This window comes from Schistocerca cancellata, chromosome 1 (genome assembly GCF_023864275.1).
Source record: "Schistocerca cancellata isolate TAMUIC-IGC-003103 chromosome 1, iqSchCanc2.1, whole genome shotgun sequence".
NCBI lineage: Eukaryota > Metazoa > Arthropoda > Insecta > Orthoptera > Acrididae > Schistocerca > Schistocerca cancellata.
In genome coordinates this window covers 948,881,968-948,896,982 of record NC_064626.1, presented here as the reverse complement: position 1 = coordinate 948,896,982, position 15,015 = coordinate 948,881,968, and the positions used below count along the sequence as shown (strand labels likewise).

Genomic DNA, 15,015 nt, shown 5'->3' with positions numbered 1-15,015 from the left:
ACATAAGTTGCCACATTTGCAGATTCATATTTACTGGAACCCTTTTGCTTCCATCATTGTATAATTTTACCCCTATCAATTTTTACTAGGCCCTGTATGTATAAATTCAATGGTTCTGGCATCCCTCTCAGCTGGGCCCCACAAGCAACAGCTTGTGTTACTTTGGCCGTCAACCAGTCCACAGTAAAGACCATTTATCTTTTTCTGTGGGACTTAAATTACATTTGTGTTTCTTCTCACAGATACCACAAAGTCCTATTTGGAGAACACAAATGTTTTGTGTTCTGTAGTTCTTTCAGGAGCATCACATTCACGATGGGATGTAGTCATTTATCCCGCACTTGCACTAATCTACACCTGCATAAATAATCTGCAAGCCACCTATTGGTGTTTGGTGAGGGTATTGTGTACCAATGTCACGTACTCTTTTACTGTTACTGTCATGAATGGTGTGTGGGTAGAACGACTACTGATGGGAAGGGATCACCCTGAATAAAGAAGTGTCTATACCTGCAAAAATGCTCTACATTGTAGAAGATTTATTATTTCTCATGTACATAATAATTCTACTAAAATGAGACTGGTTGCACTACTAGGGAACTACTAGGGCCATTTTTTTACGAGGTCCCATTGGTCACCACATTAAAAATATGGTAAAATCCAATGGAGCTTTGTTCAGATGTGTTGTGCAAAGTCTCCAGTATTTGCACCGTGAGGACCTTAAGTTGTATGGAACAACAGAGTCTTCCACCAAGTGTGAACTGTGTGCTACCATTCGTTTTCTTAGTGCTGAGAGGGTGTGTCTGATTTCATGCAGGTCACAAAACATAACTGTCATGTGTGACCGCGAAGTGTGGCAATGGCGCAGGAACTTTGAAGCGTGCACTTGGTCAGAGAAGGAAGCGAGCATCAGCCCATGATCTTGTTCAGCGAGTGGATAAGACGATTCGAGAAAATACGCTATGTAATCAAAAGTATCCGGACACTCCGAAAAAATACGTTTTTCGTATTTTTTTAGGTGCATTGTGCTGCCACCTACTGCCAGGTACTCTATAGCAGAGACCTCAACAGTCGTTAGACATCGTGAGAGAGCAGACTGGGACGCTCCGCGGAACTCACGGACTTCGAACTTGGTCAGGTGATTGAGTGTCACTTCTGTCATCCGTCTATATCCGAGATTTCCACACTCCTAAACATCCCTAGGTCTACTGTTTCCGATGTGATAGTGAAGTGGAAATGTGAACGGACACGTACAGCACAAAAGCGTACAGGCCGGACCTCGTCTGTTGATTGACAGAGATCGCCCACAGTTGAAGAGGCTCCTAATCTGTAATAGGCAGACATCTATCCAGACCATCACACAGGAATCCCAAACTGCATCAGGATCCACTGCAAATACTATGAAAGTTAGTGGGAGCAGAGAAAACTTGGATTTCATGGTCAAGCGGCTGCTCATAAGCCACACATCTCGCCAGTAAATGCCAAACTACGCCTCGTTTGGTGTAAGGAGCGTAAACATTGGACCATTGAATAATGGAAAAACGTTGTGCGGAGTGATGAATCATAATACACAATGTGGCGATCCGCCGGCAGGGTGTGGGTATGGCGAATGCCCGGTGAACGTCATCTGCCAGCGTGTGTAGTGCCAACAGTGAAATTCGAAGACGGTGGTGTTATGGTGGGGTGGTGTTTTTCAGGGGAGGGGTCTTCCAACCTCTTGTTGTTTTGCGTGGCACTATCACAACACAGGCCTACATTGATGTTTTAAGCACCTTCTTGCTTCTCACTGTTGAAGAGCAATTCGGGGATGGCGATTGCATCTTTCAACACTATCGAGCACCTGCTCATAATGCACGGCCTGCGCCGGAGTGGTTACACGACATATCATCCCTGTAATGGACTGGCCTGCACAGAGTCCTGGCCTGAATCCTATAGGACACCTCTGGGACGTTTTGGAACGCCGACTTCGCGCCAGGTCTCACCGACCGACATCGGTACCTCTTCTTGGTGCAGCACTCCGTGAAGAATTAGTTGCCTTTCCCCAAGAAACCTTCCAGCACCTGACTGAATGAAGGCCTGGGATAGTGGAAGGTGTCAGCATGGCTAGGGGGGGGGGGGGAGGAAACCATATTGAATTCCAGCATTACCGATGGAGGGTGCCACGAACTTTCAAGTCATTTTCAGCCAGGTGGCCGGATACTTTTGATCACATAATGTAGTTCACGAAAGGCACTTCAGAACAAGAGGAATGTTGTCATCATGCCTCGTCCTCATTCATGACAATGCTCGGCTGCACACTACAGCTGCAACAATGACGCTCCCGCAGCGTTTTTAATGGGAAGTGTTTGATCAGCCATCATACAGCGCGCACTCGGCTCCCTCTGATTTCCATCTCTTTGCTCACAGGCACCGCTGACTATGAGGACAGCAGTCTGGCACAAACAACTCGCTGTAGACCAGCATAGAGAATTAGCGGAAATCACAGGTAGCTGGCTTCTATGACGATTAATTGTAAAGTTGGTACGACGCTACGACAGACATCTAAGTCAGTGCAACAACTATGCAGAGTGATAGCTGAAAGGTATGGCTAAACGTTGTAAATAAAGGATTTTCAATTTTGACAAATGACAACACTGGAGTCAGAGTTGGCAACACGTCACCTTTTCAGACAAGTCCAATTACTGCTAACGGCTTCGTAGTGGACGTATCTGTGTGTGGAAAGTCCAAGGAGACCAACATTGCTAAATTATGCTCTACATCATAATACATGTCCATGTATTGAGGTTCCAAAGAGAACCAACGTTGCCATATTGTATTATACATCATCACACATATCCATGTGTGGATGGGTCTGATGCGAATGAACATTGCCGAATTGTATTCATCATTGTAATATAAGCCCAGCACCTGCCCTGATGTATGGAATTGGCACTGATTCACGTTTCCGGTAATTTGGACAGCAGAAGTTACGTTTCTGACGTGTTAATGCCAATGGTTATGCTGTATCTTTGGAGTTTCTGTGACATAGTTTTTGAACAAGATAATGCAAGTCTGCATGTTGCCCAAGTTGCCATACCCACTTTGATTCGGAGGGTCTTCGATAGCTGCCTGGCCAGTACTTTCTCCACAACTCTCACCACTGAAAATATCGGTTGATAGCTTGCCGAGGGATTGGCGTGCCATTACTCGGCAGCCACTATGCCTTATGAACTCTGGCACAGAGTTGACGCAGCATGGAATGACGTACCTCTATCTCACATTCAAGCTCTGATCGACTCTGTGACTAGCCAGCCTAACACCGCTATTGGCGCTATGGGTGGCAGCTGAGTATAGTAAATTTCACACCCTGTATAGCACCAAAATTACCTACAATAACAATCATGTATTCGTCCTACTGTGCTGCGTACGAACTGTAAGTAAAATTTCTTTATTTGGTATGCTTCTCACCGTTCAAATTTCGCAAGGGATGTTCAATAAGTAACGCAACACATGTTTTTCTCTCCAGTTTCGGTCGAATACATGCGGAATTTGCTGTGGGACATTACGGAACAGTTCCGTTTCAGCCACTAGAGTATCATTAATTACCCGATAGGTGACGGCGCTATACGCAGCCTTCAAAACGTCGCCTGTAACGAAGTTACGTTCCAAGCAGAGAGTTGTCATTGAGTTTGTTTTGGCGGAAACCAGAGCATCGGAGATATTCATAGGCGCTTGAAGAATGTCTACATAGACATGGTATGAACAAAAGCACGGTGAGCCGTTGATTGAGATGCCTGTCATCATCGCTTCAAGGTCACACAAACAAGTCCGATCTACTGCGTGCCGCCCGACCACACACAGCAGTGACTCCTGCGGACACTCTCATTCGAGGCGATCGACAGATCAAAATCAAACATCTCTCTGCCCAACTGGACGTCTCTGTTGGTAGTGCTGACACACTCCTCCACCAGTTGAGGTACTCAAAGGTGTGTGGCCGCAGGGTTCCTCGCCGCCTTACAGAAGACCATAAAGAGCAACGAAGGACCATCTGTGCGGAATTCCTTGCGTGTTATGAGGCTGACCGTGACAGTTTTTTTGTCCAACATCTCTTCGAACTGTGAACAAAACGGCATTCCATGGATTTGACAATCCATGGAATGCCGTTTTGTTCACCGTTCGAAGAGATGTTGGACAAAAAAACTGTCACGGTCAGCCTCATAACACGCAAGGAATTCCGCACAGATGGTCTCTCCCGATGGAAAAGTTGAAAGTCGCACCCTAAGCAGGTCTTCTGGGACTCTGAAGGGGTTATCCTGTTTGATGTCCTCCCTCCTCGTGCTACGATCAACTCCGAAACGTATTGTGCTGTCCTCAGGAAACTGAAGAAATTGAAGTCAGCGTGTTCGTCGCCTAAAAATGCAAACGAACCCCTCTTTCTCCATGAAAAAGCAAGGCCTCACACAAGTCTATACATCCGAGGGGAGCTCACAAAACTTCATTAGATTGTTCTCCCTCATCCACCCTACAGCTCTGATCTCGCAGCTTCCGACTTCCATCTGTTTGGCCCAATGAAGGATGCACTCCACGGGAAGCAGTACATGGACGATGCGAAGGTTATTATGCAGCAAGACGTTGGTTTCGGCCTCCACCGTAAACTGGTATCACGCAGGCATATGGGTCCTTCCCACGAAGGTGCCGTAAGGCCGACGCATTGAATGCAGGTTACGTTGAAAAATATGGTTTTGTAGCTAAAAGAGTGGTGAATAAGATGGTGTATTTGAATACTGACTGAGAGCAAGCTGCTTCAAAAAAGAAAAAAAAAGTGTTGCATTACCCTTAGTAATGGGTGGCAGAGTCACTAGTCGAAGCTCGTTTATGACTTACTGTCAAGAAACAATTTATCAGGATCCTGGCAATTTCAGTTGTCTGTCATAGAAGACAGCGGTAAATTAAATGTAAATGGAAACCCTTAACTACGCAAGTGTTCAACAACTTAAGAAAAACGTTTATTTAAACGTATCCCTTTATGTAACTTTCTATGACAAGAATAATCAGAACAAACGTTTCTGAGCTTTTAAGAAATGTGGACATTGATGACTACGGATTTTTCCGTAAGAATGCACCTGACGAATAACAGGATTTCTTCATCTTCTATCGTTCTTCAGCATGTTTGGCTCCTCCATCTTATTTCTAATTAAAAAATACGTAAATGCCAGACTATGCAGATACGTTGATCTGTTCGCAGTTTTTTTCCTAAAAAAGCAACTACGATTTTTTTCTTCATTCCTAACGAGTGATAAATTTCTCCTGCATAAAATTTCACTTCCCAAAATTTGCGTAAAACGGGCTACGTATGTAGGCCATAACATCGAAACCTTTTAAAAGGCGAAACGATATCCGTTTTGAAACGAGTTTTCCAGCTCCTCGAATACCACGGAGCATCTCTTAAAGGGCACAACGAACTTCAACGTGATTGAAAATTTATGTCACTCTTCCTCTGCAGAAGTCTGTTTTCCGCTGACTAATAAAAAAGACGGTGATCCTTTCTGTGAAACAGAACACCTCTGGAGAGCTGCGAATGGGATTTTCGAGACCGCGAGGTCTTATTCACACACTCGCGGTGTTGAGTGCGTGGATAAAAAAGTTATGAAGCTCTCAGCCAAGCGAGGCCGTCTGAAAGCCCGTATGCAGACGTTACAGACCCAAGAGATGAGCCGACAGAGCCGTACTGCGGAAGGTGAAAGCTGACTTCCGTTAGCGCCTCAAGTCGAGTGGCTTGGGCTGCGTGGAGTTACTCCAGCGCTGAAAAGTGAACTGTGCGATAAAAGCTCAACTTAAAATGAGCATTAAGTCTTTCCCGTGAAGTGCATTTGCATACGCGCAAATATGCAGACGAAAATGGAAAGTGTTACAATATGAACACCTTGACTCAACGCTTTGGAGCTTATACTCCAGTATTTAAAAATGACTGTGAGATATGAATGTCTTGATCGCTATTATATCTTAATGGCTGTAACAGTGATCAAGACGGACAATTACATAGAAAAGTGATAAGGATTACAGATTTGTACAAAGATTTTATGTCATTGTAGACAAACCTGTGAGATATGTTGATTAAAATATCATCTTCGTGCAAGTTTATTTTTAGTACAGGAAAAAAAAAAACGATTCCTACAGATGAAGAATTATGCGAGAGCATGTTGCTGTTTGGTGTGTCTACCGTTAATGGAACATTTCAAGTGGAGGTCGAGACTCGGCATAGCCGGAGGGTGCACAGGTGCAGCTTATCGCCATCTTTTGGGCATTGAGAATTGTTGAATCATTGGCATGTGAGACATGGGAGCATCGTGCAGAATGCCAACACTTGGCTGTAATGTAATGACTGCAGAACGAATGGTGACTGCGTGGAGTCGGCATAAAATGTATGGTGAGCAGGGAAAGCATAGGTCGTTCCAGAAGGACAACATCGTAAGAAGATGGTAAGATTGCTCGATTGGCTCTGACATATAGACGCATGACAATAGCTGAAATCCAAGGAGAGATTAATGGCACAGTGTCCCAACCAACAGTCGAGAACAGATTACTGGAAGCTGGGTTGAGATCTCGGGTCACCACGTATCGTTTACTGCTGACACGATACTACAGAGATCAGGAACTTCTGCGGAGTACATCTAGAGCCAGCCTCAACTGGGACATTCAGTGGCATTCTATGGATTTTAGCAATGAGTGTCGCTTCTGTTAGTGGCGATCAGATCGAAGCCAAGGTGTCCATAGACGAGCTAGTGAGACCCATAACATTCCTGTTCCTAGAATCATACTATGGGGAGCCATTGGATATGACAGCACAGCCGATTTGGGAATTGTTGAAGGGAAGCCAAATGCTGTTCAGTGTGTGGTAAAAATGATTGACACCACAAACGCCAAGATGAAACTACAGGCTCCCAAGTAGATGCCATTTTCCTTGACTTCCGGAAGGCGTTCGATACAGTTCCGCACTGTCGCCTGATAAACAAATAAGAGCCTACGGAATATCGGACCAGCTCTGTGGCTGGATTGAAGAGTTTTTAGCAAACAGAACACAGCATGTTGTTCTCAATGGAGAGACGTTTACAGACGTTAAAGTAACCTCAGGCGTACCACAGGAGAGTGTTATGGGACCATTGCTTTCCACAATATATATAAATGACCTAGTAGACAGTGTCGGAAGTTCCATGCGGTTTTTCGCGGATGATGCTGTAGTATACAGACAAGTTACAGCATTAGAAAATTGCAACGAAATGCAGGAAGATCTGCAGCGAATAGGCACTTGGTGCAGGGAGTGGCAATTGACCCTTAACATAGACAAATGTAATGTATTGCGAATACATAGAAACATAGAAAGAAGGATCCTTTATTCTATGATTATATGATAGCGGAACAAACACTGGTAGCAGTTACTTCTGTAAACTATCTGGAAGTATGCGTACGGAACGATTTGAAGTGGAATGATCATATAAAATTAATTGTTGGTAAGGCGGGTGCCAGGTTGAGATTCATTGGGAGAGTCCTTAGAAAATGTAGTCCATGAACAAAGGAGGTGGCTTACAAAACACTCGTTCGGCCTATACTTGAGTATTGTTCATCAGTGTGGGATCCGTACCAGGTCGGGTTGACAGAGGACATAGAGAAGATCCAAAGAAGAGCGGCGCGTTTCGTCACAGGGTTATTTGGTAAGCGTGATAGCGTTACGGAGATGTTTAGCAAACTCAAGTGGCAGACTCTGCAAGAGAGGCGCTCTGCATCGCGGTGTAGCTTGCCGGCCAGGTATCGAGGGGGTACGTTTCTGGATGAGGTATCGAATATATTGCGTCCCCCTACTTATACCTCCCGAGGAGATCACAAATGTAAAATTAGAGAGATTCGAGCGCGCACGGAGGCTTTCCGGCGGTCGTTCTTCCCGCGAACCATACGCGAGTGGGACAGGAAAGGGAGGTAATGACGGTGGCACGTAAAGTGCCCTCCGCCACACACCGTAAGGTGGCTTGCCGAGTATAAATGTAGATGTAGATGTAGATCCTTGACAAGTCTGCTCACTCCCTTGATTTGTCAGTTACAATCAATCTGGGATGCGACGGGAAGACATATACCATCATACGAGCTTCCAGCCAGCAACATTCATGACCTGGCATAGTATGTGTTTCAGACATGACACGAAAGTCGCTAAAATGACATGCAGAGGTTGTTTGCTTTCAAACCACAACGAACACGAGAATTAAGATCGGCATCTTGGTACTACCTAAAGTAGTTGTATACTTACTCATAGACAGCCAGTTTCTGTCAAGGCACTATCTTCTAGTCATTGATTTACAGTGCATCAGGTTCCCTGGCGTCAGGCACACAATTATTTTTTTTGCAGCATGTGACACATATACGCGTTTCTACAGGAGGTGGACAACAACATGGAAACACCAAAAACGCAACACTTTACCACGCTAAGACTGTGTAGGAAAACCGCTGGGTTCAGAAGCTGCTTCCAGTCGTCTCGATATTGATAAATACGTGACCTATATGGTTGTGGAAAGAATCTCATACTGTTTTTCCTGCAAAATAGTAACAAGTTCAGATAACGATGACGGAAGTCGATAGCGATCACGTACTCTTCTCTCCAAGGTAGACCACAAGAGCTCAACAGTATTGAGATCTGTTGACAGTAGTGGCCAGGAGAGGTGCGTCACTTCATCCTCGATTTAACAAACCAGCCGTGGACTATGAGAGCTCTGTGGACATTAGCCCTGTCTCCTAGGAACACAGCACCACCATTGGTGAACAAACGCTGCACCATGGGTCGAACCTGATCAGCCAAAACAATTGCATAATCCTTGCTAGTAATGTGGCCTTGCAGAGTAGTGGCCCGTGGACTACCACGATGTTGCTGCACAAATCACCATCGAACCCCCACTGTGTTTCACTCTTGGGCCAAAATTGTATCTCCAAAGTCCTGTAATGATTGCAGCATCATTAGAAAAGAAGAGATGTACCGTTTTTTGGCGGGATGGAAATCTACGTTTGGGAATATGATACATTCATCACATTCAAACACTTCTGCCGCCTGACAGCGCATTGTTTCGCGGCGAAGTTCTTCAATAAATGCCTCTTGAACAAACCTACAGTTACGTTGGAAGAAACTAGAATATTATCCCACGCATCCATTCGTCGTTAAAGAAGGCGTTCAGATCATAATGTGTATCGACAACAGTGGCTATAGGCTTAGTGGAGCGAGGAAACAAATGCCTGATGCTGAAAGGCAACAGAGATATTAGCTGAGGCATCGCTACCATAGAGTAAATATCTCTGGAGTGAGCAGTGCGTTCTGCGCATGTTGTCAACATTAAACCAGGATTGTCACGTGATCTCGGGACTTCGCTGTGCCCGTGTGCTTTCTGCAGCGTTTGAAGTTTATAATACCAAGAGTTTTTGTTGTGTTTCACCGTTTGTTGATAGTGTAATAGCGATGGTGAATTACGTTGTTGCTACGGAGGCAAAGAAAAATATGCGAAAGGAGGGATAGTAACTTTTCATGGGTACATTCCATATAGCTCTAATTATAGTTTTCATTTTAGTAAGAGATACTGTATACGTTGAAAAATTTCGAGACGCATTATAATTAAGACTTGATTCTGTAGACCTATTTTTCTACGATTTTATGACTATATAATAGATATTACGGCCTGTACAAAAGCTTACAAACAATCGCTTCCTCTCGTAAATTTCCTAGTGGAACAGGAAAGGGAAAGGTTAGTTGTTTCAGTAAATACTATCCTCCATGCATTTATCAGTGACTTGTCAATTATGTATGTAGATTACTCCATCTACTATTTATTTAGTGAACTGGGAGCAAGTACTTAAAATGCGTTAAATAAATACCTCAAAGTGCCACCAGTAAGAGAAATTGTGCTTTAGGTCGCAAAAACGAGAAAATAAATACGCAGAAATACAAGAAAAAAGGGCGAATTAGCAGGGATATAATCGCTAATGTGTGGTAAAGTTGGTGTTTTTCGGACACTTGCGAAAGTACTAACGTACTGTCAAGTCGTTTTTCAGGACTATCACTGCAAAAATGTACTTCAGGCTCTGTAATACTATAAAGTGCGGTATCATATCAAAAACTACCAAAAATCGAGTGCATCTGAACTATGACACCTATCGCAAAGAAGCTGAATGTAATATCACTTGCCCTTAAAAGTTACGTAGCTGGTTTATTCCCGGTATCAAAAGGATACTGTTAAAATGTCTGCGCAACATATATAAATAATCCACGACACGTACGAAAAGAATCCGTCTGTACTAGGGATGTAGTGACATTCTAAATATACAGGGCGCTATACGAACAAACACACGACGTCCCGAGATCACGTGACCAGGCTGGCAATGTATGTTGACAACACAAAATCTGTTCTGCGCATGTGAGTGCTCACTCCAGAGATATTTACTCTATGATCGCTACCAATGTTCCTCAGCCACAGTATAAACATAATCTCTGGAAGCGTGTGGAAGTTCCGTGACTTCGTGACGTCTCCGTGACATAATTCGGCTAACTAAATAAAGTACCGAACCGCCCACTGAAATCTTCTGTCGAAGACAACGGAGAACGTAAAAAGCTCGAGACTAGATACTCGCACAAATCTGACGTGGCAAGAACTCCGCGAAGCATGTACTCACTTCTGCCATCTCTTTGCAAGACAACTGGGATTCATTTAAATCCAGTGGCTAAGCACTGCACCACTTCGTCTGACGCGGCCAGCGAACCTTGTCCACTCTTTAGTTTGTGTCTATACTCACCCACAACACGACGTACTACTTCATGAATAGTAAAACCATTTTAAAAGTCCACAGTAGACTATAAATTCTTTACGTATATTTATTGCGCATTATGTATTACATTACATTATGGGCCAGTTGGCCAGCATACTACATTTCACAGTCTTCAAAATAAACACACCAGAAGTCTCGTACACATTAAGTTGAAAGAGCTATACTGTCATTATTAGGATCACCGAACGATGTAGTGCAATGGTCGGGGTACTGGAATCTTTTGTCAGTAGACTCGTTGTTCAAATTCAGTTCTAGCTGTTCACATGTAGGGTTTCTAGGGTTTCTCAGTATATAGCTTCAGGTGAATATTAGTATGATTCCTGTGATGAAACCACCTCTGATTTCATACATTTAGCTACAGTTTAAAGTGGCCCGTAAGGAAGCGATTATTTTCAGACTAAAGCTGAAGGTTTAACTCTGACTAGTTCTTTCGGTTCTCTGTAGCGATACTCAAGTTCCATCTAAGTATGGTTAATGCCACAGTAACAGAAATAATCCTAAAATATTTTTCTTTCTTTGTCATATATATTATTTCATACATACTTAAAGTACAAGAATGAATGAGACATCGTCATAATTGTTTTTTAACCAGCTTCTGCCATTGCATATCGGTTTTGAGGTAAAACTTATTATTTGTGAAAAGTTTTAACATATGACATAACGACATAGGTAAAAGGGCACCAATCATGAATAATAGACGTCCTTTTCACCGCCACATTAACTTATACTGAAGATAAACACTCCTGTCATGTTGATAAGAAATGTGAATGCTAAACAGGGCTTAGTCAAAGGAGCACGCATGGTTGTAACAGGTTGGTTGGTTGGTTGGTTGGCTTGGGGGAGGGGCCTCGGTTTGGGGGACGGGACCAAACAGCAAGATCATCGGTTCCCTCGGATTAAGTAAGGATGGGGAAGGAGTCGGTGTTGCCCTTTCAAATGCCTGAAGCGATTTAGGGTAATTACGGAAAAAATCAGGATGACCGGACGACGGTTCAAACCGTCGTCCTCCAGAATGCGAGACCAGTGTGCCAAAGACTCACCGCGCTCGATGTTGTAACATAACTCAACGTATTTACAATTAATGGTCAGCCGATTGACACCGGGAACACTATTGTAATACCAAGGGTAAACTTTACCATGTGATCCAAGCACGCTTTTTCAATTCACAAGATGGCATTTGCTGTCACTACAAACAAATCGCAGTGACATACGCTTCAGAGAGCAGCATTGTATTTACCAAATCCCATCTTTACTCACGGACAATTTTGCGTAGCCTTTTGAAAGTTTTCCTTAATGAAAATGAAAAACAAGAGGTTTACGAAGATTACATTCGTACGCCAAAACATCGTTTACATCGAAGTGTTGTAATGCTCTATAAAGAATTTTGTTCAAAATTGTATGCATGGAAATATATATATAAGGATGCATCATAAATTCATGAATCTTATTTCATTTCATGTTTCTAAAGATGTTTCGTCTTCAATCCCACGATTACCCTTATCCCAACGACTACACTTATTCCAAATACTGTTATTATTTAAAACTATAAAAGTGGTAAAGTTTTGCACAGGTCCCCTGGTTATTTGATTGAGGACATGAGTTCTAACTGGTTGAGCCGTCCTGATTGCGTTTTGCAGCTCCCCCCCCCCCCCCCTCCCGCTCCAAATTCTTTCCAAGTGAATGTCATAATGATTCTTAGCCACGGAACATGACAGTTACCACCCTCATTCATTCGCCATTATTAGTGATTTCATATTAACGTGTTATGCATAGATATTATGTTTGTTATTATAACTGTCTGTTTAAAACCGATTGAGGTAGCGCAGCTGTTCGCTTGCATTCGGGAGGTCGGTCTTCAAATACCCGTCCGGCCATCCAGATTTGGGTTTTCCTCAGCTTCCCTAAGTCGCTTAAGGCGAATACCGGAGTGGTTCCTTTGAAAAGGACTAGGTCCGTTTTCTCTCCCAGAACGAGCTTGTGCTTCGTCGCTAGTGACCTATAGTCGACGGGACGTTAAAACCAGTCCTCTTTGTTTTTTTGTCTATTTAATGGAATAATATTTTCTATAACCGTAGCTCTTGTCTTCGAGGTCTCGTTGAAAACAAGATATCAATTATTTAATTTGTTTGTGGCAACTTAGTAATAAAGTCAGTACCAGCCATGACTATTCTGGAGCAACTCATACGGAGAAGGTGACAGCAGGGATCAACGCCCACGCAGCCTCCGTAAAGGGCAGGTTCCCATGCATCAACGGACACAGCGTCCGCTTTAAACGTGCCGTCTTGATTATGGGAGCGACAGACATCTGTCCGGATAGAGCCCCTGTTGCAGTGCTGTTCTAGGCAGTGGCGCATGTAGATGTGTGTGTTTTGAATAATGGACGCGCGCTGTCGGCGGAGATTTGCATAATGAATTATTGATAGGAGCTGCCGGGACGGGCTGAGGAGCCGGACTCACCTCTGCCAACGCGACCGCCGCTACCGCGGCCACCACCAGAAGGCGCAGCACCATCGTCGTCATCTGAAACACACCAGCACACCACTTAGTGCACCATCACACCACTTAGCACACCTAGACTTGTCATCATCAGCCACATTCAGTACCAGAATCGAACATCTCTTTACAGCAATCTAACCACTTTGACGGAAGCAGTAAGTCAAACATGCAGTTATCCATGTGGGCAGCTGAACGACTATGAGGAAAACGGATAAAAACTTAGTCACCCACAGGAAACATCGCGCTCATTCCTTGTAACGTTGCCTCTAGCCTTGATAAATATCTCAGTACGGCGAAGAAGAGTGTTCACAAGAAACTGGTTGAGACAGACCTGCTTTCGCTGACCTTAACATATGATGTCAGATTTGAAACTGCCTGTCATTGGCAAGGCGTGATACTCTTATCCGATCCCTGTTGGTTTACAGTTTTCTAGGAATACTGTTCTTTCGCCGTGTTACGTACCTGGAACTGTACAGCACTCCTAGTAGTCGCGATGGGCAGTCCACGTTGAAGCAACAACGTATCATTCGCGACGCGTTCATTGGCAAGTCCAAATAAGATAACCCCATTCTGCCATTCTGTCACGTTCCCGTGTCAAGCTATCTTAATATACTGATTCCATTCAACGGACTGGCACACTGCCATGACGTATGATAGCAGTGGAGGGTGACATGATCGCCCTACACAGGTTCTACACCATAAGCTACCGCAAGTGATACGGGAGAGGGGAGGTTGTGGGAAGGAGGCAGCTAGAGAGAGAATTTCCCCCATGCTGGATTCCCGGATACAGAGTTCTTATTCATCATAGAATTCTCAGTCCGCCCCCGTTAGGTGAGTGGTCAGCGCGGCGGAATGCCCCGCCAAGGGGCCCGGGTTCGATTCCCGGCTGGGGCAGGAGATTTTCTCCGCTCAGGGACTGGGAGCTGTGTTGTCCTCATCATCACTTCATCCCCATCTCCGGCGTGCAAGTCGCCCAACGTGGCGTCGAATGCAATAAGTACTTGCCCTCGGCGGCCGAACTTCCGCGAATGGGGGACTCCCGGCCCACAATGCCGTACGCTCGTTTCCATTTCCACAGAATCCTCATACACTTCTAGAGTTGACTTGCGTGATTCCACAAAACCTCTCGTTTAGTCAGTTGCAGCGTTACCTGGCCGATTTCAGTACTATGGGATAAGCAATTGCTGTATAAATGAAAATTTTGGTCTTACCCTAACTGAATAAATTTCTGCCGACACTCAACACAACCAGTACTCTGAGTCCTGTTGAGGAGCGCTGAACTCAGTGCAGTCATTCTTGCCAACTGTTTCTCAGGCTGTTGGCAGATGACGACCGGTATGCACGTAGATTACGTCATTGGAAACTCGTTAATGAATTCAGTATCACTAGCGGATATTCATTTCTTGGTGAAAGGACTGCCAGCCAAGCCTCAATATAATGCAAAGAGCTTAAATAGACAAATCATATGGTATTGTTTCGCCGTACGATCGGCGCTCAATCTTTGGAATCAGCCATAACCGTTAATTAATGTAAGATGGGATGATACACGTAGCGTTTGGGAAGGCAGATGCCAGACAGATTTTTTGGGAAAGCCTACGGAACTATTATACATTCACAAAGGAGTCTCTCCACAGAACCCTCGTTCGACATACAAGCATCTCTTAACACCCGAACGCTGTAGAACTTGTT

General features: G+C 44.2%; 1 protein-coding gene across 5 annotated transcripts in view; it reads right to left on the bottom strand.

Moving 5' to 3' along the window:
• Nucleotides 1-15,015, bottom strand: part of LOC126088210 (superoxide dismutase [Cu-Zn]-like) — a 339,884-nt gene that overhangs the window by 24,358 nt on the left and 300,511 nt on the right. For all 5 annotated transcript variants that reach the window (XM_049906339.1, XM_049906368.1, XM_049906354.1 and 2 more), the window contains one exon: nucleotides 13,288-13,350. In XM_049906339.1, the coding sequence (XP_049762296.1) occupies nucleotides 13,288-13,350 (63 nt within the window). The remainder of the gene's footprint in view (nucleotides 1-13,287; nucleotides 13,351-15,015) is intronic.